Source organism: Ascaphus truei, chromosome 6 (assembly GCF_040206685.1).
Source record: "Ascaphus truei isolate aAscTru1 chromosome 6, aAscTru1.hap1, whole genome shotgun sequence".
Taxonomy (NCBI): domain Eukaryota; kingdom Metazoa; phylum Chordata; class Amphibia; order Anura; family Ascaphidae; genus Ascaphus; species Ascaphus truei.
Genome location: NC_134488.1, coordinates 93,921,759 through 93,947,300, shown reverse-complemented (window position 1 = coordinate 93,947,300; position 25,542 = coordinate 93,921,759). Strand labels below are relative to the sequence as shown.

The 25,542-nt window shown below is 42.0% G+C and overlaps 1 protein-coding gene across 1 annotated transcript; it reads right to left on the bottom strand.

The window, feature by feature from the left end:
- Positions 1-3,189: 3,189 nt before the first annotated feature.
- CHMP2A (charged multivesicular body protein 2A) lies at positions 3,190-21,606 on the bottom strand. The gene is made up of 6 exons (XM_075605181.1): positions 21,455-21,606; positions 20,180-20,352; positions 18,705-18,884; positions 15,512-15,642; positions 8,416-8,477; positions 3,190-5,219 (listed from the first exon to the last, which is right to left on the bottom strand). The coding sequence occupies exons 2-6, from the start codon at positions 20,345-20,347 to the stop codon at positions 5,098-5,100; spliced, it is 663 nt and encodes a 220-aa protein (XP_075461296.1). The 5' UTR covers positions 20,348-20,352; positions 21,455-21,606; the 3' UTR covers positions 3,190-5,097.
- Positions 21,607-25,542: the final 3,936 nt, after the last annotated feature.

The following is a 25,542-nucleotide window of genomic DNA, read 5'->3' as shown; positions in this document are numbered from 1 at the left end:
CGCGCAGGGCAAGCAACCACAAGGCCAGGGAAAGCACCCGCTTTCCCTGAGCCTCAGCGCGCATCAGCACGCAAGCAGATAACATGGCCGAGGCCTAATCTGCGCTGCGCCCTGCTCGGCCAGGTGATTCATGGCCGGCTAGGCGCACGTTCACCTGGGGGCGCTGCCACGATGTCACTGAGCTGGTTCGCCCTCATTGGACAAACGGCTCACGTGACGCGCGTGCGATCGGCAAATTAAAATTTGCTTGCTCTGAGCGGGCACAGGCGCTTGCTCACTCTGGCCACACACATTGCCGCAATGTGTTTCATCACAGCCAACGTGAGCGTGCCCATTCAGCACCACCCTGGACGAGGCCTTATATTGCTACGGTAACATTTACTGTTACAGTTTGCAACTCAAATTGCTGGGAATATTGGCAACAAATTAACACAAACCGGAAAGTGTTGCAAATATATTCCACTGTTGGGGAAGTGTATTAAAACCTGCTGTAGACATCAAAGGATGCTCATATTAAAACTCACTCAAAATGGCATGAAGTTGAATTTTAAAAAATGCAGCAAGTATTATATAAAATACTACAGAACGGATTTATTTAAAAAAAAAACACACATGTACCGTAGGATAATGCATGGATTCCTCCTTTAAAAGCTGCATTATCCTGCATTTGTTTTTAATAAATCAGTTCTGTACCTTATTTACAAAGATGTGGTGTACACAACCATGACAAAAAGTTATGTATTTCTAATGCAGAGTATTCTGTTGACTAGTAAAAATTTTAGTTTGTCAAAAAAACGACAGATTTCAAGGCAACAACTTTTTTTTTGAGGAATACTCGCTTATTGGTGTTAAAGAGATTAATCATTCTTCATTGTACCAAGTCAGGGGTCTGCAACCCACGGCTCACGAGTGGCATGCGGCTCTTTGAGTAAATACTTGTGGCTGTCCAGGGGCCCAGCTGGCCGGCTATGAAGTTGGGCACAGACAGAGGTCAGGGCAATCCCACCCAGGCCCCAACTCTGTGGCCAATTCCTCCCTCCCCTGCCTGCTTACCTTGTTGGCGCTGCAGAAGTTGAGCCTGTCGGAAAGTCAGGACCATCTTCCGCATCCACAGGACCATAGCAGGCCTCGCACCATGCTGCATGGTAACATTATTCAATTGAGTGGCATGGGGGAGATTTGTGTGAGAGAAGGTAGGGGGGCGGGGGCGTTAGAATAACTATGAAAAAACAGAATTCCACTCCCCCCCCCTTAGTCTGATTTATGTAAGTTTGTCGTACATACGTATGTTAACTTATGACAGAGAACAGACAGACATCTATAAGTGTGTGTGTACAGTACATGTATGTGTTTGTGGCAGTGTAATCATATTCATGCATGTGTTGTGGCTCTCAAGATATTTTAGTCAAACAGAAAACAGGTTCTTCCTTGACAGGTTGCAGACCCCTGTACTAAGTTAATCAATTCAATTTCAAGTAATACAGGCATACCCTGCATTAACGTACGCAATGGGACCGGAGCATTTATGTAAAGCGAAAATGTACTTAAAGTGAAGCACTACCTTTTCCCCACTTATCGATGCATGTACTGTACTGCAATCGTCATATACGTGCATAACTGATATAAATAACGCATTTGTAACAGGCTCTATAGTCTCCCCGCTTGCGCACAGCTTCGGTACAGGTAGGGAGCCGGTATTGCTGTTCGGGACGTGCTGACAGGCGCATGTGCGAGCTGCCATTTGCCTATTGGGCGATTATGTCCTTAAACCGGGGTATGCCTGTAATGAAAACCCATGAGGAAGGGAAAAGAAAACCCGTTTGTTGCACAATATAGACTAATGAGGTGAATAAATTGTAAGCATAAAAAAAAATAACTTTTAAAAGTAATAAGATGTCAGCAAAATTGTGTGCACTAGAAAAAGAAAAAAAAAATCAACACAAATATCAATTGAAAATAAATCGAACAAAGTGTGTCCGTATTACCTCACGGTATACAGCAGTATTTTGTATTAACCAGAAAGGGCACTCTACTGTGAATACAATTCATTAGAGAACAGGTTGCAGAACGACCTTTATCCAAACATTTAGAATATCTGAAGTATAAACGGTATAGCAATGTAGGTGGACACTAGTAATGGTTAAAAATAGCCATGAACTAAAAGATTTCCAGCCCAGTAGGCAGATGGCAATGATGTTACCAATCAAGTAGTCTTCCAAAAATAAGCCAGTCAGGTAAAATGAATGCGTATTTAACTGGATATTCAGCACCTATTTGATTGCCAAGAAGCTAATTGCAGCTATACAGAGCTACTCTGAAAACCTGTACCATGCATTTTTTTCTGTGGCCAATATTTAAGATTACTTCATCTACTATGTTTTTCTTATTTACATTTAGAGCAACTGGGCCAGGTGTTCATTTCTGTAAACGTTGAAACAATGCAGTCATTATTTTAGCAAACTATTCTCCAGTTCTCTTTTACTGTGTATTAGATGCTGGCAATGGGGCATGTAACACATAATTAGCATTGCTATTTCACTGCAATGTGCAGATTTGAGCTACATGCACTTTTGATATAGCAAAATGGAGCATTAGGGAGAGTTCAGAGGCAGTTAGAATCCATTTACAACGCAGCGTGTTCATTAGCAGGAGGGTTAACGATTCTCAGCCCATAAATGATCAAGTAAGAAAACTGGTCACGTTTAAGCTGTATATCTATTTAAAATAAAAATGCACAGCTAAAAATAACGTGCACAAAATATTGAAACTTGCCACAATTATCACATATTAACTACATTTTTATATTTGTCACAACATGGCGTCAAACTAGCATGAGCACCATAACCTTGAAACATTGACATTTATTGTAATGTTAAAGTAACTTCTTACAAGAAAAAAGTTGATAATGCAGCGATTCATGGTAGCGCACAGATTGAGAATAAGGACTTTAAAAAAAGTGTACTATTGGCAGAATTTCTTATTCCTACCCCCATCCAGGAGCGACTTGGTGTCAAGTTGAGCTTGGTTTGCATTGAAAAAGTGTGTAATCGGAGGTCATGAAAGAATTCTGCTGGACGTATAGAAAAAAAAACACAAGCAAGCCAATGAATGTTAATTGTGTGTGATCTTACGGTGGTTTAGATTCCATGGAAATATTGCATTTGAAAGGTTCAGCTCTTAAAATAAAACCCATATTCAGTGTCTTTAATCACAGAATAACTCATTTTGCCAACAGAGGCAATTGTATCTGCACGTCACCTCCGTCATTGAAACTGGACAACAAAGCCCACCAAGTCTGATCAGCTATGACAATGTTATGTACATTAATATGCAATGGTTGCAAGGAGGGTGAGAAGAAAAATAAGATGGACAAGTGTGTTAGAACAGAATTGCAAACTCAACCCGAGACAAATAAAGTTTTACTTTCTTACAAAGAGTTAGTGTTATATTCATAAACAAAAACCCACATTTTAATTGCAGACCTAATTTCTTGAAAAGATACAAAGTCGTTGTCCTGACTCCTGAAAAAAATATCTATATATATATCTAGGAATTAAAAGCTTATTTAGTGAGGGAATACGGTGCATATCTACACCAGGAATACGAATAGACAAGTATGACCTTATGAAAAGGAATAACACAAGCAAAAAAAGTACAAGATCACTATAATAAGGTGAAAACAAAAAGAAATTATATAAAACCACTGCTATTAGCTGCACATCCCAGTGTCACGACATGAGAGCAGACCGGATACTGGCTCCTGTATCATCATCCAATCGCATTGTCATGTGTCTTACTACAACTGAGATAGCCAACTAATGATTTTCATTAGATATGAATGCTATGTATGCAACGAACACACAAAAACAAAACGATTTATCAGACGGCACACAGCAAACCCCTGAAGTTACTGGGTCCAACCCGTTTATCTCAAATCAGAGCCGCACACTTACCAGAAATTGTGTTACAGCTTTGCGGTTATTCCACGCGGTGTAAAGTAATCCTTCCCAAAATCAACCATGAACTCAACATATATTAAAAAGAATAGACAATTACAAGTACTATAATGATTTTCAATCTCAAAATTTGTAGACAATTTAATTTTTAAGGATTCTTTCTGCTTTGTGTCCAACCCTTTGTTTTTTTTTCTCCCCAGGTGAGGGCACCGTATTCGGTCATAGACTAGTTTGAAAGGTGCCCATGTTCTAATGTGTAGGACTTCTCATTGTGTTCCTCAGTGTATGATTCAGTGTCTGAATGAGTAAATGATTTGTATCACCAGGCTTTCCATACTGTGCTAGAATGTCATGCCATGTTCCAGGGCAGTCACTGAAGAAGAGATATTGAAGAGAGCTCCGGGAGAAAAGAGCGATCAAGTGATCATCCCTCACCTAAATCCAATGCGTTAGGTCTTTTAATAGAGTAACAAACCTTTACATTATTTGTACATAACCTTTTTCAGGATTGCATAGGCCCTATAATCATATTTTAAGAAGGGACAGATGTCTTATAAAATAATTTAAAACCATCAAAGTATGATTAATGTGTTGATCGGACAACCTTTTTTCCCCTCTTAGAACTAACATGGCTAATAAAATGATACATCCCCCTAATGCAGTGGCACTAAAGGGGGGAGGGGGGAAGGGTTCCTTTGGTTCCTCAAGACAGAGCAATTTATAACAGGGAATCCTCATTTGTACAGCCCTGTGTGCAAGTTAACACTTGGAACTCAAGAGCTATGTCCTGAAACAGCCTGCAACATGGTAAAAACAAAGATCTAAACATGCTTATTTGTTTAATCCAGGTAATATATAGAGCGATCCGAGAATAAGCATGTTTTAAACAGGAGTATCACCAATAAGCATGAGCGAGCAACAAGATACTCGCTGGCAGCAGAAGCATGGGGTGGAGACCCACACCAGGCACAAGTATGGCTAAAGGCCGACTAGGTCAGCGGGTTTAATGCCAGGGTCAGTATTGTAAGCTTCTCAAACAGGACAGCAATGGGGCTCCTTGCCATTAACCTACATCTCAATCGTAACACAGAAAAGAAATAAAGATAAAGTCATAAGTCCATGCGGCACAGAGTTTGACAAGTTAGTCCCGTCGCAGATTGTTCAACCGTTCCTCCAAATCTGCATCCGCGTCTGCCAAGGCAGCGGAGGGCTCTGCTTTGTTTGCTCCGGCCACACTGAGTGATCCTCCTGTTGCAGGGAGATCTGCAGAAGAAGAAAGCAGTAAGATATGACATCTGTATTACTCAGACCACCATGTCTGAGCCTTTGGTAAAAAGGAAAGAACAGGTAAATACACCCATCTGTAAAAGGAATATAATTTTTTTTTTTTTTTTTTTTTTTTTTAAGTGCCACAGAGCAATTCACAAATAAATCACACAATGTTACTCAAGTGCAGATCAGGTAGAGGCAATTTTAGAGGGATTTTTGTAATTCTCGTGTTCACATTTATTTTCATTTAATGAAATAACCTTTTGAGAAAATCAGTGCCACTAGTTAAGCATGTAAAGTGCATTATACATCGTGTATATATTGTCCACAGGTGTTTGATCTAATGTGAACAATAGGAAATCTTGATCCCGTGGGGTCCGGTGGCGGAGCACAGCTACACAAGCAAAGGGGGCTGCAACCAGTGTGGAGGCTAAAAAGGTTTTATTAGGTGGTCATAGGAAACAAGTGAACTCTAACGCGTTTCGGGACCTGTGTCCCTTTGTCAAAGGGACACAGGTCCCGAAACGCGTTAGAGTTCACTTGTTTCCTATGACCACCTAATAAAACCTTTTTAGCCTCCACACTGGTTGCAGCCCCCTTTGCTTGTGTAGCTGTGCTCCGCTACCGGACCCCACGGGATCAAGATTTCCTCATGCACACTGGGCGTGATGCACGCAACTACCTAGGACTGGGCTGCTGCTTACATAAGTGAGTTCTCACAGTGATTATACATGATTCACACCTGTTTTACTAGGGACACACATTAGACTTGTATGGTATATATATGAATCTGTGTTCGTTCTTCAGTATCACATGTACCAATATATCACTTTAATTATCCTGTGAGTCCACAGCAGCATTCATGCCCAGATACCTTGAGTTAATCACATATGCCTGATTCCTATACATATACATAGGAGTGCTGAGCCCCTCACATAGGGATTATATCCCAGACTTACCACTAATGTGAACAATATCCCAAATATTAAAAATGCTTGCAACATTTATAGGTATTACACAAAACATAAGACTAGATTTCTGTGATGAAGATACAATTGTACCTTTGTGTTGCAGTAGCTGTATTGACCTTTAGTGTAATGTACATTGCTTTCAGGTTGTGATTCCTTGGAATGAACAGGAGAACCTCACATTCCATGCGAGCTTATGAAACGACACTAGTTGTATCCCAGCAGAACGCATTTCACCTATTAGAAACTCGCATGTTGGTCTAACTTCCAGACTATAGGATTTTGAAAGTGAACTGAATTAACCCGTTTTTCAAACAGCAACTCTACACTGTACTCACAGGGTATATTCATAGCAAGCTTCAATAACGTGGCAGGTGTAAATGTGGCAGGCCCCTCGACAAGGGGCAAACTGATTGTACAGCACTGTGTACTGCATGCTATACTGACATGACGCACTGGAAGTAAAGCACTATATTAACTAAATTATAAAACAATAACAGGATGATACACGTGCAGCATTTTATTCAAGATTCATAATGACCTCCCATTAAAATGCAGGCAATGCAAAAGGAACAGGTTACCAGATTGCTGTTTCAGACACTCCAATGCGCAACCCAAGCCATTACAGGCATACCCCGCATTAACGTACGCAATGGGACCGGAGCATGTATGTAAAGCGAAATTGTACTTAAAGTGAAGCACTACCTTTTCCCACTTATCGATGCATGTACTGTACTGCAATCATATACGTGCCTAACTGATGTAAATAACGCATGTGTAACAGGCTCTATAGTCTCCCCGCTTGCGCACAGCTTCGGTACAGGTAGAGAGCCGGTATTGCTGTTCAGGAAGTGCTGACAGGCGCATGCGCGAGCTGCTGTTTGCCTATTGGGGGATATGTACTTACTCGCGAGTGTACTTAAAGTGAGTGTACTTAAAGCGGGGTATGCCTGTACACAGCTCAAACCTACTGCCAAGGCGAGTGTTGCAAGCCCTTCTAGCAATCCTTTATGAACACACACAAGGCCAATTCAGAGTTTTGCAAATTCATAATTAAGAACTTATTACATTTTTACTAAGAACTTGCAATTTTTAGCCAGTCTGTGGGATTTTAAGTTTTAAACTTGAAATCTGCAAAAATATAAGTGCAATTTAGCACCTTGTTATTTTTCACCTTGCAAGTGCAACGTTTCCTAGCGGGCAGTTTTAATACATTGATATTTTTTTATAAAGTTGAAAATACATGTTTCATAAAAAATTGCACCCGAGACTAGAAACACGGAGTTATTTACTACCGTCTCTGTGTGGCAAAACCAGAACAAAATAATTGCATGAAATTTAGGAGAGGACGGCTCAAATTTATTTTATTAGGGTCCCTTTTCTTTAATAATCTGGTGCTGTGTTTTTGTCAGAAAACTTAAGTAAATAACCAGATATTGACACATTGAGGGGGTATGAGGAGATGAGCACGTAATCAAGTCACATTAATGGCATTTTTATTAGAAGTTCAGTTCTATAAGAGCCTGCATACTCTTCCTGCACCGATAGTTAATTTTGTTCACTTAAACTGCAGCCGGCACTTAAGACTTCTAATTGAGCAGGTCAAGAAAATATTAAAATAATGAAGTCTTGATTAAATCTAGAGAAAATGTTCAGCACACTTAAAAATAATAATCCTAAGAAAGGTATATAAAACGTGAGACTTATTATAGAGCCATAAAAGTTCCCATATACAACAAAACCCATAACTACATTGAATGTTAGTACAGTTAAAGTCATCACAACCTACTATATATCTGTATGGATAAACAACTATCGAAGAAAAAACAAGGTTTCTAAAAGTGCTGTTATTGCATTTATTGTAACCATTAGCACGTTTAGAAGGCATTTTTATACCTCCAGAACTCAGAATACACTAGGGATGAAAAGGTGCAGTTTTACTCAGGTGCAAAAATGATGTAGTGATGTAAACTCAGCTCTTCATCTGGGGGAAACCTCATTTGCATTGGTCACGCTTCAGGCATTTGTAGTACAGTTTTTGCCCATTAGGAGTAAAACCAATTATACACCCGTTTTTAAGACCTAAATCTGGCACTAAAGAGCAACTCAGGTTTTACTCCTAAACCAGTATTTTGCACTGTTACTTAAGAGCAAATCTAAATACGCTCCACTAGATAATATTTCTTTGATTTGACATCTCCATTTCTTGTGCAGATACTTACTAGACAGTTCATCTGTCAGCGTCAGGCCAAGCTCATCAAGTACCTGGGATACGACGGCATCGCTGGGGGGGGGGAGGAAGGGGGAAACAAATACATGCTTTGTAAGAACAGCAGCATCATGCAGAATTACATGTCGTGGTCTGAAGGCAAAAGTTCTAAAGAGGTCATAGAGAACTGTCTATTTCATGCCAGGTGTTATTTTAAATAGGCGTCCATTACTCCATGACATTAATTTAATATTCTATTCTCTGCGTTCACTTCTCCATGTCTCTGAGCTTGTCACTTGATTTACAAAGAACATAGACGCAGGGTGCGCTATACAAGAGATAGATAGATAGATAGATAGATAGATAGATAGATAGATAGATAGATAGATAGATAGATAGATAGATAGATAGATAGAATGTACCTAGCAATGCAAGAGGCAGATCAAGTCAGACACCTAAATTGGTACCCTAAATATAGAGTCAAATTTTGGGGCAGAAAGTCGCTTGTTCAAAATCTTAATATACCTAGTTTGTAATCAAGATCAGGGGTGCGCAAACTATTTGAGTTGCGCGCGCCCCCCCCCCCCCTCTGCCTGCTCTCCCCCACGCTCATGCCGGCGTCGTGACATCACGTGACCCGTGGCGTCATTTGACCCCGTGTCGCCATGGCAACAGGCATCAAATGACGCCGCATTACACCAGGCCTCTGGATCCCGATAAGTGAAGTTGCAGGGGCCTTACGCGATCCCCCGGCATTTAATTTAAATGCCATGGGTAAGAGCACTGGGCCTCTAACCACCCGTGACCCCCCCAGAAAAACCTCACGCCCCCCCCTGGGGGGGCACGCCACTCAGATCACCCAACTCACAATTTAGTGCCTTAGTCACTTAGTTACAGTTGTGCACACACAAAGTAACACAAATGCAACACATTACCATAATATCTAAAACTAAATCATTCAGATTTAACACCTTAAATTGCGGTATTATGGCATTTTATTACGCTGTTCCATTTGTATTTTCCACACTTCATTTTAAGCAAAATATAAAATCTCAATGTGACCTCATTTCTTGTTTGGATCGTGGGGGTAACGTCACTAGTGATTGTTTTCTATGTGCTTGTGAAAAACAAATACAGTTTACGTAAATTAACTTGTTAACGTGTTATTTTGCCGTACTTAATACTGCCTTCATTTATTAAATGCCAAAAGCTAAATTAGTCTGGTCTGAATATATCAGGAGTTGTGTTGCACCGGGGTCCCAAAAATGACCGGGTAGCTGATTTCAGGTACCCGGAAAAAATAAATAACCGGCGGGTAGTTTAGACTTGCCTGCAGGCGGAGGGTGGAGAACGACCACGGCAGAGAGTGAGGACCACGGCGACATCCTGGTGGCGATGGGAGCAGGGAAGACATCCTTCGCGTTCCTACTGGACAGTCGGGGAGGAGCAGTCCCAGAAGTCGTGTTCCTTCCCAACTGTCCAATAGTAACGCTCCTGCTCTGGTCACATGTTTCTCTGCGAAGGATGTCTTCTGCTGCTCCCACAAGCTGAAGAATGAGGTGCTCTGCTGCCACCGCCTGAAGGTCTTCCGCTGCTCTCACCACCAACAGGATATCACCGTGGTCCTACTCACCTTCTGCTGCGGTCCTCTATCTCCGCCGCCGGCAGGTATGTCTTCTGCTGGGAGAAAAAGACAAAAAGAACAGCGCAAAACGCAATAGTGAAGTAAATAGGTACAAATTATATTTGTGAAAAAATGGTGAGTATTAAGCGTACATTTAGGCAGAAGAATAAAAGCATATCTGTGCAAACATCAGCACAATGTTACCACAATGGAAAGCCTCTGGATGGAATGGTGTAGCCCTCTGGTGCAGCAGCTGTCTTCTGGCAAGTCACAGTGATATCTCTCACTTATCCTGGACCCCTGCAAGTGGCAGCTGCAGCCCTTGAGCTGTTCAGAGTTCCCCCACTGGTAGTGGCATCTGCTGGGCTTGTGGCATGACTATGTCAGTTCAAAACAGCTTGGTTTTTGTTGTCCTTGGGACACAGTGATGCCTGAGGGCTCTCCTCTCACTGTACACACCGCGCGGCCCACGTGGGATCTTCTTCCGGCGCTCGCGCACTCCCGTGGCGTCACGGATGACGCGCGATGTGAATTTCAATGGAGAAAGTCCCAAAATAAAAGCACAGTAAGAAAATCGCTAAAAATAGGTTAGGGAGGCTAGGATGGGGAACCAGACCCTGCCAATCTTTATCCAACGCGTTTCGAAGCTACCCAAAGAGCTTCTTCATCAGGGATAATGCATTGAGCCCTCCTCCTTCAATAAATATGCATACGGCTGACGCCATTGGTCAGCCAATTGGGCAAGGGACCAATCAGGTGAGCCCTTCTGCATAAGGGGGCGGGACAATGGATTGGAAATTCAAATATATACTGGCAGTGTATTATATACAGACATAAAATCAATTTTTATTATAACATCAATTAAAAACTCCTTATCTGTAAAAAAGGGAAAAAGGGGTAAGAATATGTCAAAATAAAATGGAATTAAACATATTTCTTATGTATTATTAGTACTCAAATCATTTAATAAAAATAAAAAATAAATAAATAAATGAACAATGCCTGTTCAATGGACTCATGGTGTAGCGACATCTAGTGGTAACATAAAATTATTGCTGGTAAATGTGATTCTAATTCATATCCATCAATAAAATTCAATAAAAGTCAATAAAAAGCCCATACATCTATGTCTTCGTTCAGTCCTTTTGGAACCATACAGTCCAATTTGTTTATCCAGAGAGACTCCTGAGCCGAGAGGGCCTTAAGTCTATCACCTCCTCTCCTATCGTTTGCTACATGCTTAATGCCCAGGAAGGTTAAACTTGAAGGGTCCTTATTATGATGGGTTAAAAAATGTCTGGAGACACTATGTTTTTCTAATCCGTTTTTTATGTTCCGGATATGTTCCTGTATCCTCACCTTTAAATTCCGCTTGGTCCTACCAACATATTGGAGTTTGCAGGAGCATTCTAATAAATACACCATAAAAACTGAATTACAGGTAATAAAATCATCTATTTTAAAAATTTCCTGCGTCTTTTGTGAAATAAAAGTCTTATTGTTGGAATTCATATATTTACATATGGAGCATTTTGTGCAACTAAAATTTCCTACGGGTTTATTTCCCAACCAGTTGGTTTTAGGGACTAAAAACATATTACTCCCAATGTCACTTGGGGGGTCACAAATCGCGTGCCCATCGCTGTACCGCAAACCTGAATGTAGAAGTCTGAGAGGAACATAAAATAACTTCTACATTCAGGTTTGCGGTACAGCGATGGGCACGCGATTTGCCCCTAGCTTTGCAAACCTGTATGTGGGACACTGGGAGGAGCATACAATATGGGCTAATAACCCCTTCAGAGACCATATAATTATATGGAAACGCTACATAGATGACGTCTTGGTAGTATGGGATGGGGATGACTCATCGATACAGGAGTTTGTGTCTTTTATTAATATGAACAATTATAATCTAGAGTTCACGCACCTTACAGACAACACCTCTATTAATTACTTAGATCTGAAATTGACGGGAAGTAATGGTAGGGTACACACAGAAACATTCTTTAAAGAGGTGGACACAAACAACCTGTTAATGGCAACCAGCAATCATAAGGACACCTGGATAATAAACATTCCTGTGGGCCAATTTATGAGGCTGAAAAGAAACTGTAGCGCCAATGAGACTTTCTTACAACAAGCAGATATGATGCGGGACAGGTTTATATAATTATATGGAAACGCTACATAGATGACGTCTTGGTAGTATGGGATGGGGATGACTCATCGATACAGGAGTTTGTGTCTTTTATTAATATGAACAATTATAATCTAGAGTTCACGCACCTTACAGACAACACCTCTATTAATTACTTAGATCTGAAATTGACGGGAAGTAATGGTAGGGTACACACAGAAACATTCTTTAAAGAGGTGGACACAAACAACCTGTTAATGGCAACCAGCAATCATAAGGACACCTGGATAATAAACATTCCTGTGGGCCAATTTATGAGGCTGAAAAGAAACTGTAGCGCCAATGAGACTTTCTTACAACAAGCAGATATGATGCGGGACAGGTTTATAGAGAGAGGATTTAAGCCCAACCACTTAGACAATGAACTTACAAGAGTGTTAGCTATGGACAGAGATAGTCTATTGTCACAGAAGGTCAAAAAAACAATATCTACAGAGGACAAACAAGTAGATGTGGCCTTCGTGACAAACTATAACTCTGCCCATAAACAAATTGAGAGGGTGATTGCAAAACACTGGTGTATCCTAAATAGTGACCCAGTGTTGGGTGACTTTTTAAATAAAAAACCCAAGTTCATTTATAGGAAAGCCACCAACTTGAAGAATATGTTGGCTCCAAGTGACATTGGGAGTAATATGTTTTTAGTCCCTAAAACCAACTGGTTGGGAAATAAACCCGTAGGAAATTTTAGTTGCACAAAATGCTCCATATGTAAATATATGAATTCCAACAATAAGACTTTTATTTCACAAAAGACGCAGGAAATTTTTAAAATAGATGATTTTATTACCTGTAATTCAGTTTTTATGGTGTATTTATTAGAATGCTCCTGCAAACTCCAATATGTTGGTAGGACCAAGCGGAATTTAAAGGTGAGGATACAGGAACATATCCGGAACATAAAAAACGGATTAGAAAAACATAGTGTCTCCAGACATTTTTTAACCCATCATAATAAGGACCCTTCAAGTTTAACCTTCCTGGGCATTAAGCATGTAGCAAACGATAGGAGAGGAGGTGATAGACTTAAGGCCCTCTCGGCTCAGGAGTCTCTCTGGATACACAAATTGGACTGTATGGTTCCAAAAGGACTGAACGAAGACATAGATGTATGGGCTTTTTATTGACTTTTATTGAATTTTATTGATGGATATGAATTAGAATCACATTTAACAGCAATAATTTTATGTTACCACTAGATGTCGCTACACCATGAGTCCATTGAACAGGCATTGCTCATTTATTTATTTATTTTTTATTTTTATTAAATGATTTGAGTACTAATAATACATAAGAAATATGTTTAATTCCATTTTATTTTGACATATTCTTACCCCTTTTTCACAGATAAGGAGTTTTTAATTGATGTTATAATAAAAATTGATTTTATGTCTGTATATAATACACTGCCAGTATATATTTGAATTTCCAATCCATTGTCCCGCCCCCTTATGCAGAAGGGCTCACCTGATTGGTCCCTTGCCCAATTGGCTGACCAATGGCGTCAGCCGTATGCATATTTATTGAAGGAGGAGGGCTCAATGCATTATCCCTGATGAAGAAGCTCTTTGGGTAGCTTCGAAACGCGTTGGATAAAGATTGGCAGGGTCTGGTTCCCCATCCTAGCCTCCCTAACCTATTTTTAGCGATTTTCTTACTGTGCTTTTATTTTGGGACTTTCTCCATTGAAATTCACATCGCGCGTCATCCGTGACGTCACGGGAGTGCGCGAGCGCCGGAAGAAGATCCCATGTGGGCCGCGCGGTGTGTACAGTGAGAGGAGAGCCCTCAGGCATCACTGTGTCCCAAGGACAGCAAAAACCAAGCTGTTTTGAACTGACAGTCATGCCACGAGCCCAGCAGATGCCACTACCAGTGGGGGAACTCTGAACAGCTCAAGGGCTGCAGCTGCCACTTGCAGGGGTCCAGGATAAGTGAGAGATATCACTGTGACTTGCCAGAAGACAGCTGCTGCACCAGAGGGCTACACCATTCCATCCAGAGGCTTTCCATTGTGGTAACATTGTGCTGATGTTTGCACAGATATGCTTTTATTCTTCTGCCTAAATGTACGCTTAATACTCACCATTTTTTCACAAATATAATTTGTACCTATTTACTTCACTATTGCGTTTTGCGCTGTTCTTTTTGTCTTTTTCTCCCAGCAGAAGACATACCTGCCGGCGGCGGAGATAGAGGACCGCAGCAGAAGGTGAGTAGGACCACGGTGATATCCTGTTGGTGGTGAGAGCAGCGGAAGACCTTCAGGCGGTGGCAGCAGAGCACCTCATTCTTCAGCTTGTGGGAGCAGCAGAAGACATCCTTCGCAGAGAAACATGTGACCAGAGCAGGAGCGTTACTATTGGACAGTTGGGAAGGAACACGACTTCTGGGACTGCTCCTCCCCGACTGTCCAGTAGGAACGCGAAGGATGTCTTCCCTGCTCCCATCGCCACCAGGATGTCGCCGTGGTCCTCACTCTCTGCCGTGGTCGTTCTCCACCCTCCGCCTGCAGGCAAGTCTAAACTACCCGCCGGTTATTTATTTTTTCCGGGTACCTGAAATCAGCTACCCGGTCATTTTTGGGACCCCGGTGCAACACAACTCCTGATATATTCAGACCAGACTAATTTAGCTTTTGGCATTTAATAAATGAAGGCAGTATTAAGTACGGCAAAATAACACGTTAACAAGTTAATTTACGTAAACTGTATTTGTTTTTCACAAGCACATAGAAAACAATCACTAGTGACGTTACCCCCACGATCCAAACAAGAAATGAGGTCACATTGAGATTTTATATTTTGCTTAAAATGAAGTGTGGAAAATACAAATGGAACAGCGTAATAAAATGCCATAATACCTCAATTTAAGGTGTTAAATCTGAATGATTTAGTTTTAGATATTATGGTATTATTATAATTATTATTATAACACCCTATGCACAGTTATTATTGCACTTTAACGCCATAGTGTGTGGATTTTGTTGTAAGGTGAATTTTGGGTTGCGCACTTATTTTTGTATCACATGTCTTCTGCTGCTCTGCTCCTGCCGATCTCCAAGAAGAGGACCGAGGGAGCAGAGCAAAACAGAACAGAAATTACCCGGCACGGGGTTCCAGCCACCTGGTGCTGGGTTCAGGTAATGTCCGGGTACTGAAAATATTGCCAGGTACCGGTATATTTCAGCGTACCTGGTAGGTACATCACTAATCACGAGTATTTCCTTGAGTGCTAATCAACGTGAAATAATACAGGGGATAAAGCTTCAGATTCCACACATACCTCTCCTCTTCATCATCTTCATCACCCATTGCATCATCAATAGCATCATTCATCATCTCCTCTTTCATGTCCATAATCTCTGATTGCTTCTCAAACTCCATCATGATTTTCTGGATCTGGGGCAACTTCAGCTACAAGGGACATTAAATGGGAAAAAAAAAATGTATTCATCCACATGACGGCAACTTCCCCATCATTGATTACACGTGTAGGCTTCTAAATGGAAAGATTTTCTGGGTAACATGCTTCGTGGTTTTGTATGTATGTCTATTTATATAGCGCCATAAATGTACATAGCGCTTCACAGTAGTAATACACGTGACAATCATATAAATAACAAATAATACAAATAACAGATCATGGGAATAAGTGCTTCAGACATAAAATTAACATCTAGGAAGAGGAGTCCCTGCTCCGAAGAGCTTACAATCTAATTGGTAGGTAGGAAGAACGTAGAGACACAGTAGGAGGGCATTCTAGTAAGTGTGTCTGCAGGGGGCAAAGCTTTATGTATCAGGTGTGTAGTATTAGCCACGGTGCTACTCATATGCTTCTTTAAGCAGATGTGTTTTAAAGTGGGTCTTAAAGGTGGATAGAGAGGGTGCTAGTGGGATATTGAGGGGAAGGGCATTCCAGAGGAGTGGGGCAGTCAGTGAGAAAGGTTTAAGGTGGGAGAGGGCTTTAGATACAAAGGGGGTAGAGAGAAGACATCCTTGTGCGGAACGCAAGAGTCGGGATGGTGTATAGCGAGAAATTAGGGCTGAGATGTAAGGAGGGACAGAAGAGTGTAAAGCTTTAAAAGTGAGGAGAATTCAGTACGAGATTTGATAGGAAGCTGGGAGAGTGATTTCAGAAGGGGAGGCAGACCGATTTAGAAAAGAGTACAGTGATTCTGGCAGCAGCGTTTAGCATAGATTGTAGGGGAGACACGTGAAAGGCAGGACGGCCGGACAGCAGGGGGTTACAGTAATTGAGACGGAAGAGTTTTAGCAGTCGAGCAACAGAGGAAAGGGTGTATCCTTGTAATATTGTGGAGGAAAGAGACAGGTTTTATATACATTTTGAATGTGAGAGGAGAACGTGAGAGAGGAGTCGAGAGTGACCTGAATGCAGCATGCTTGCGCTACTTGGTGTATGACAGAACTTACAACAGTAATGTGGAAGGAGGTAGTAGGGCCAGGTTTGGTATGAAATATGAGCTCTGTTTTTGACATGTTAAGTTTAAGTCGGCGGAGGGCCATCCAGGATTATATCGCAGAGAGGCATTCAGAAACTTTGGTCTGTACAGCAGGTGTAAGGTCAGGGGTTGAAAACTAAATGTGTGCGTCGTCAGCATAGAAGTGATATTTGAACCCAAGAGATGTGATTAGGTTACCTAGACAGAAAAAAGAGGAGAGGTCCCAGGACAGAGCCCTGTGGTACCCCCACAGACAGATCGATAGGAGGAGGAGGAGTTAGCAGAAGAGACACTGAAAGTAAGATGGGAGAGGTAAGAGGAGATCCATGATAGAGTTTTGTTACAAATACCAAGAGTATATAGAATGTGAAGGAGACTAGGGTGGTCCACAGTATCAAATGCTGCAGAGAGGTCGAGTAATATAAGCAGAGTGTAATGACCGCTGTTTTTGGCAGCATAGAGGTCATTAGTTATTTTAGTGAGGGCTGTTTCAGTGGAGTGAGCAGTGCGGAACCCAGATTGTAGAGGGTCTAGGAGAGAATAGGTGGTGAGAAAATGGAGCAAGCGAGAGAATACAAGATGTTGAAGGAGTTTAGAGGCAAAAGGCAGGAGGGAGACAGGTCGATTGTTAGAAAGACAGGTAGGGTCGAGCTTGCTCTTTTTGAGTAATGGTATGACTGTTGCATGTTTGAAGGAGAAGGGAAAGGTACCAGAGTAGAGGGAGCAGTTAAAAATGTGTGTGAGTGTAGGGATTATAGTAGGAGCAAGAGGTTTTAGGAGATGGGAGGGAATGGTGTCAAGAGGGCAAGTGGTAGAGGGAGAAGAGATCAGCAGTGACACATCCTCCTGAGACAGCGGAAGAGAGTCAAGGAAGGCAGCAGGAGAGTTTGGAAGAAGTGTAGGATGGGAGGAGGAAACAGAGGAGATGTCCTGACATATGGATTCCACCTTTTCCTTGAAATAGTCGGCAAAGTCCTGAGATGAGATGGAAGAAGAGGCAGTAGGAAGTCAGACAGAGAAAAGTCGGCGTGGGTTTGATTTGTGCGTGTTGATTAGTGAAGAAAAGTAGGTTTGTTTACCGTGAAGGAGGGCAGAGTTGAAACAAGATAGCATAAATTTGTAGTGAAGGAAGTCTGCGAGTGTGAGAGATTTCCTCCAGAGGAACAAGTGCAGGAACGCAGCATGCACGTGTGGGAATTTAGCCAGGGAGGGACAGAGGGTTAGAAGGGCATGTAGATCAAGAGGAGGATGGGCAAAGTTGTAGTTCCTGACCAGGTTGTCAGGGCCTGGAGCAGAGCTGAGAGAGGAGCACAAAGTGGAATCAAAAACAGGTAGGTTAATAGAGCGCAGGTCTCTGCATAGGGGAGAAGGGGAAAGAGAGAAAGAGAGAAAGAGAGAAAGAGAGAAAGAGAGAAAGAGAGAAAGAGAGAAAGAGAGAAAGAGAGAAAGAGAGAAAGAGAGAAAGAGAGAGAGAGAGAAAAGGGGGAAATTGAGAAATCAGAGAGAAAAGTTTAGTGAAACCCAGGTCTAGGTAGTAGCCATTCTTGTGGGTGCTGGCAGCATTCCACAGTTGAAGGACAAAAGAAGCAGTTAGAGAGAAAGCGGGAGGCCCAAAAGGAGAGAGGGGTCATCAATGTGCCAGTTAAAGTCCCAAAGGAGAACAGGGGAGTCTGAGGAGAGAAAGAAAGCCAGGATTCAAAGAGAGCGAAAGACAGACAGAAGGGGGATGAGTAGGGGTAGGTGGGCGATAGATGACAGCCACATGGACAGGGAGAGGAGAGAAAACCTGGACAGTGTGAGCCTCAAAGGAAGCAAGGTATTTAAGGGTGTAGTCTCATGATTAAGAGGTGATGACAGCTAAAGATATGGAAGAATAAATATTAGGTATTTTGCTAGCAATATAATAATTAGGTAAAGCAAACTTGTCAACTGGTTAGACAGGTTAGTAGCTGCTCGATGAACCCTTCTGGAGAAAGAAAATGTATACAAAGTGAGAAACACGTTCCCATCTATTACCTGTCTGTTCATGGTGGCCATAGCTTTCGTCACCCCTTTCATAGCTTGTGCCATAGAATTATTAGACTTTAGTGTTTGGATTTTAAGAGAAACAGCCTGGATGTTTGCCCGCATCATGATAAACTTCTTCACGTAACGACGAGTGCGCACCAAGTCCTTGGCCATGATTTTGACAGCATCCTGGAGTAGAAAAAAAAAAAGAAGGTTAAATCATTAAACATCTTGTCGTCATTAAACACATTGAACATCAATGCTCAGACAGACAGTTGTACTTTTAGAGGTCTGCATAATTGGACATCCTCAGTACACAGAGGGATAGTGTACTAGTATAAAGTATGCCTGGTGGATATGGGTAATGGGTTAACCATCTATGATGCAATTACATAAGATATGTGAAGAGATAGGAAGTAAAAGGAGGCTTGGGGTGGGGACAAATATTGTTTAGGATCCCTTACAAATCTACAGAAACATTCATTATAGCAAGAAAAAAAAAAAAACAGAAAATGAAGATAAGATGAAAAATCAGCAATTCTCATCATATTCAATAAAAATGATCTATGAAAAACTAACCCTAATGAAAAAAACATTTGACAAACAGTTTTTATAACAGAAGTAGTCTGTTCTCACCACAAGTAGTATAGGTAACCCAGTGTCAGCGGTACAAAGGAAAGCGATTACCAATAGCATGGGCATTCTCCCTCTCCAGAATAGCTTAATAGAGCTCTCTCCTTTTATACAAACACTCTGCCTAAGCTATTCTATTTGTGTTAGGACATATCTATCCACACATCAAATAGCAGAATTATCAATCTTGCCAGCCAAAGTCAAATTAGAGAAACTTGCTAGCTTTCCCCTGTCAATTCCTGGCCTGTACTTTATTGAAGACCATGGGAACACCGAATTGAGTGAGACAAGCAAGATCTCTTCCATAAATAACACTTTTCGCATGGTTTTGAGGTGCGAGTACTCTTTAATGAATACAGCAAGAGGGCTTTATGGGAGATATTGCCATTTACATCTAGAAAACAGGCTATTCTCACACTTAACCCTACTGAACCTGTGCGATTCAGGGGGGCGAGGGAGTGAAATGAAAAAAAAAAAAATTAGAAAACTCGATTCACAGAAAGAACGAACATCGAATGTATAATTTCATCAATTTGAGAGTGAATACTATTTAACCTTATATAATATTTATCTTATATTTAATAAAAGCTGCCGTTTCATTGCTTTCAGTCCGAAACAGTACACAAATTATATCTTCATTCCTAAACAGGTGTAGTTAGAAGATATTTCAATTATTCCTTACTTAGATGAATGCAAACATTCCACTTTTCAATTACATTTACCTACTCACGTGTTCCTTTACCCCAATCAGCAACGCACTGAAATTAAGTCAGCCATTTACTCTAGTTATTTTATGTTGTTTACACTTAGTCTGATGGCTGTATTCTCTTACTGCCTTCTGTGTTACTCACCATTTGCCCTTGTTTTGCCATCTTTTTGATATCACCAATTATTTTCTTTTCCTGCTGCTCCAGTTTCTGCCTCTCCCGATCCATCTCTCTCATAGCCCGGGTCAGAGCACGCTGATTTTGTCTCAGCATCTCCTCAGGAGTCTTCCGACGTCCAAACAAAAAATCCATGATGGCTTTTGGAGATAAAACAATGTGTAAAAAAAAAAGATAAAAGGTCAATTTACTCTGATAGATGTGTTAGGCAAATGGTTGCCAGCATAGGGCACACTGCTAAACCCTCCACAAAACACTATTTGATGTCACATATGCAGAAACCTTCATTTGAGGTAATGGGTAATTTTTCTAGTAAAAGTATATATGGAGTTAATGGCTGTGTGTATAGAGAGACAGAAGAGTTAATGGGGATAAAGCTGCAGTGACTGACAGGTACAGAACAAACCTGGGGTTGTAGCATCCCTACCAATGACCTACTGCATTGAAAATCAACCACCCCAGTGTATATCTGCATAGCCCCGAAGGCGGAGAGCCTTTGGCGCAGTCAAAGGGTGTGAGCCGTTTGATGCAGTTCGCTAATGGTAAAGCTGCTCTATATCAATCAGAAACTCACAAGACCTTTATCCCCTGTACCCAATTTTCCAACTCTATCTGTCCATGAAATGTCTGTGAATTCACTGTATAACTCTGTTCTTTTAATGTAACCATGTATTGTTATAACTCTGTGCCCTGGACATACTTGAAAACAAGGAGGTAACTCTCAATGTATTACTTCCTGGTAAAACATTTTTATAAATAAAAAAAAAATGACTGACCTCTACTTCCTGGTTCCACTCCTTCCCCTCCTACATGGAGAGGAGAAACCGCCCCCTCAAGTATCGGTCACCCCCATTATAAAAGGATGTTAAAGACACCCATACGTCTGAATAGATTTGTAAATAAATAAAAACGTCATACAATCTAGGTACTTTCGTTCAAACTGGGGGGCATTTTATTTTGTAATAACAAAAACAAGGTGCCAGCCACACTAAGGTGTGACATCAAGATAATGTCACCGGATGGGACATCATGCCATAAAGTTGCAATCTATGGAGCTCAAACAGTCATCTCCTCCCCTACAACTCAGTCTTAGTCTCTTTCTCTCCAACAGTCTGATGGCTGAGGCCCATCTCTGAGGTGAAGTCAGCTGTGCAGACAGGGGGCACTGTGCCACCTCGGTGACCCGAGCAGGGAGGCTGCACCTCCGCCAGCTCTAAACAAGCTGTGCTCCAACCGACTCACCGGCTGCCGGTTTCGCTCTCTCTGGGCGGCTGTGTAGTGTCTGTTAGTTTCTGCTTCTCTCTTCCCACTTCTCACTTCCTGCTTGTCTGGTCTGTGACATCACAATCACGAGGGAATGCGGGGGACGTCCCAGCGTCATCAGGTGTGATGCGAGGTGAGCCACGCCCTCCTCCCAGCTGCCCGTAAGTCACGCACTCCGCTGCGTGAAGCGGCCATGTTTGATGTGGGCACATACCAGGCAGCCCTATCAGGAAGGTGCAAAGCACTAGCGGTCATGTTGCGAACCAAGTGAGGAACAAAATACGCATTTATAACACCTTAATCATTGTTACTATATAACCTAAATGTTACAAAATGCGCTTTATGCTTGATATTTTGTCTGACACACACACACAAAAAAAAAAAACAACTATATAGTAATTGTTGCTTGTAGCATGTTATATGTGCCTTGTGATTTAAAACAGCTGCTCGATTATTTGGGGGGATTATTTTTGCTCACCTCAGTGGCCCTGGGAGGTCCTGCTGTGTTGAGTTTCCCCATGATTGCTGCTAAATTAACCCTTACATCTCCCTGTCAACAATACTTGTTCAGGGGGACAGTATGGCTGCAGGGACAGCCTTTGCAAATCTACAATTAGGGCGCTGAGATTACTCATGGAAATAGGAAGGAAGAGCCTGGGCACTACGGATTTCTGCTTGTGAAAAACGATTTATCTGTGACGTCACAGATGTCGCAGGACCAGCAAGAAGACAAGAATATTCTAATGGAGGACAATCACGGACAATTGTGGACACATGGGGAGGGTGTATATAAGACACTGTGTTATGGTGTTTTTTTATCATGCCATTAGCATTTGAGAAAGGCCACAGGGGCTGAAACGTCATCATACTGGCTTAATAAATCTTTTTTTCACAAGCAGAAATCCGTAGTGCCCAGGCTCTTCCTTCCTACTTCACTTTGTTATACCACCCAGAGATTCCTGAACCAGGAGCACCGGTATTTATTATTATTTTCTTTGTTGGGGAGTGCAGCATTCATCTTCCTTTTTGTATTACTCATGGAAAGCCAGGACATCATCTCTCTTTGACACTTCGTCTTTCTGTTAGTAGCGCCAATAACGTACACCGCGCTTTACAAAGTTACAATACAAGGTAAATAAATGACAAACAATGGGGATAACTGCAACAGCTAAATTACAACATGTCGCTGCACGGGAAGACAAAATGATTCTCTTCCCTGCTAGCGTACACATCACAGCACTTTGCGCGCCCAAACACAGCCACTGGGCATAGAGGGCTGTGCTGTGTTGTGGCGCGCATGCCGTAGCGGGTGGCGCAGTGACCACCTGGCACTCAGCCTGGAGCTATGACCATCACAGTTGAGTTTCCAGGCCCCCCCCAGATCTTTTGAGATACAGCAGGACCCCGCTCATACGGCGGGTTCCGTTCCAGGCCGCCGCTGTAAAGCGGAAATCGCCATAAAGCGGGGCCCTACTGTTCTGTATTGTACCTTTTTGAAAACAAGAGGTGCAGAGTTGTAAACCAACTGTTTCGCTGACAAATGGCATCTGACAAGGAGTTGCGCACGCACTAAAACTGTTGTTTAGTGACAGCCGGATACTTTGCTGCTGTGCACGTCATGCCGAAAATTGCCAGAAAAACAGAACAAGCGCTGAACCTAATGAATATGGGTATGCATTGGGAAACGCTGTATGAGCGGAGCGCTGTAAAGCGGGCCCTGCTGTATGTATGTATGTATGTATGTATGTGTGTGTGTGTGTGTGTGTATATATATATATATTTCATGTAGAGGTATCAGTACCGTGTTAGCCGAGCTTCAATAATCAAAAATATCGCCGGAAGAAGAGATCACTGTATCTCGAAAGCTCGCACAGATAAAAGCATTTCGTTAGCCACAGAACGGTATCATCTATTTATTTTTTGATTTTATATATATATATATATATATATAGCGTAAAATCAGATAAAATGGTTTAATCAGACCAACACTTAAACTCAAAGTACTCACAAACGCCAATGGTATATGCTAGTAATGAATATCAGACTCGGGGGGGGGGGGGGGGGAGTCAACAGCCACAATCGTCGGACTGAGACCAGACCCGGGAACACAGCACATCTGTGTATGATGATATGGGTCCGTGTGGAAACAAAAGGAGAGTGCAGCTCTGGCCAACATCCTCCAGGACCTCAATGCCACAGCTACAGTTCCGCATGCGCGGTCTCCATAAGCGTGATGATACCAACAACACAAGTCCAATGAGTCCAGAAACACAGCCCTACACGTTGTCGCTAATGATGCAACTTCATCAAGGGATATATATTGCTGTTTTAAATCAGTATTGCCCTCTACTCACCAAATATAAATATGCAAGTTTCTTTGTTTTCCTTATGTTGTTGTATTTAGTAATTGCACCCCTGTTGTTTTCTTTAGTTGCATTCTGAAGATATTTACTTCTCACGGAAATAAAAATGGGCGCTGCCATCCACAAACATTAAAACAGATATTGCCACTAACAACCACTGGCAGTGAAAACGGCAAAAATGAAAAGCAAGAAATGGATAAGCCCAGTGTAAATTTGGTTGCCAACTCCAGTCTTCAAGGGCCACCTATAGGTCAGGTTTTAAGAATATCCCCGCTTCAGCACAGGTGGGTCAATCAACAACTGACCTATTGGTGGCCATCTCTAGTGTATAGCAACAGATAATCGTATCACTTTTTTTTAAATTTATTTTTTATTAGTAAAACGTACCACCTTTTTTCTAGTACCCAGTTGTTTGCCTGAGTAATAATTAACATTTGGGAACTATTGGTCCAATTAGAAGTGAAATGCTCTGATGGTCTCAAATGTCTTGTATACCCGCACTTAAGTGGAAGTTACACATCATTCATCTGATGGGCTGAAATACTGAACTAGAAGGCACATTTTAAAAGCTTGCCAGAGATGGGTGTAGTTCTTGAAGTAGATGTGGGCCTACGAAACGCGTAGGATTAATGTGTACTGCCTGCTGTGAGACTTTGTTCCCGTTATCACTGCTCTGTAGCTTTAATCGGTAGCCAGCGGGAGGTTCACTGTTGTGCTAGTTGTTCTCAATCACGGCGTGCCTTAGCTGTGAGGCAGCAAAGCTATAAGCTTGCAACTTAGGCTGAGAGCTTTAGAGCCGCCAGTGAGGCAAGCGTTTGCTCCAGCTTTGCGCTGCTATCTGGGTATTGACTCGTAGACTGTGTACTGAGCGAAGGATCCCCTGGATGATTAAAGCACCAGATGCAAAGACGTTTCTATCCGGACCGGAGGCTGATGAGCGCAGTGGGTGTACACAAAGCAAGTCATCTTTATCCACGAGCGGTAACGTACCCCAAACATGCCCTGCCTGTTTAACTGAAAATTTTGTACGTGCAATCATTACCACAATTTGTCACATAATTACTTATTAACCCTATGAGTCATGCACCATCTTTTTTTTAATTCTTAGGCTGAGTCCTAGAAGGACAGGCCGCGCGAAGGAGTGCTGACGCTCAGCGCTGAGCCCCTGCATCCTCCATGAGGATGTCTTTAGAGGGGGCTCACGCGAGCGTCAGCAGGCGAGCGGAGGAGACAGGATTTTCAGCCGATGGAACTTCTGTTCAAGACGGCGCTGAGGAAGTCACGTGGGCGGCCAACAACCAATCACAGGTAAGTGAAGCAGAGAAATGGCAACAAGTAAGTCAAACTTTTGTTATTCATTTTCTGTGTGCTTTTTGCCTTGATTTCTGCTGTGTCCTGTGTGCTGTGGCTTGTGTGCTGTGAATTGTGTGCTTGTCTGCTGACTTGTGTGCTGTGGCTTCTGTGCTTGTGTGCTGACTTGTGTGCTGTGAATTGTGAGCTGACTTGTGTGCTGTGACTTGTTTTCTCTGTGATGGATCCAGCACTTATTGAGTATTTGATCAATGAGGTCTCCCTCAGAGATCCATTGTGGAACCAACGTTCCAGAACTTATCATGACAGAAATGTCCACGATAAGCTCTGGAAAGAGATAGCGCAGCTACTGAACACATCACGTAAGTATTTCTCCCCCCTTCTATGCGTATA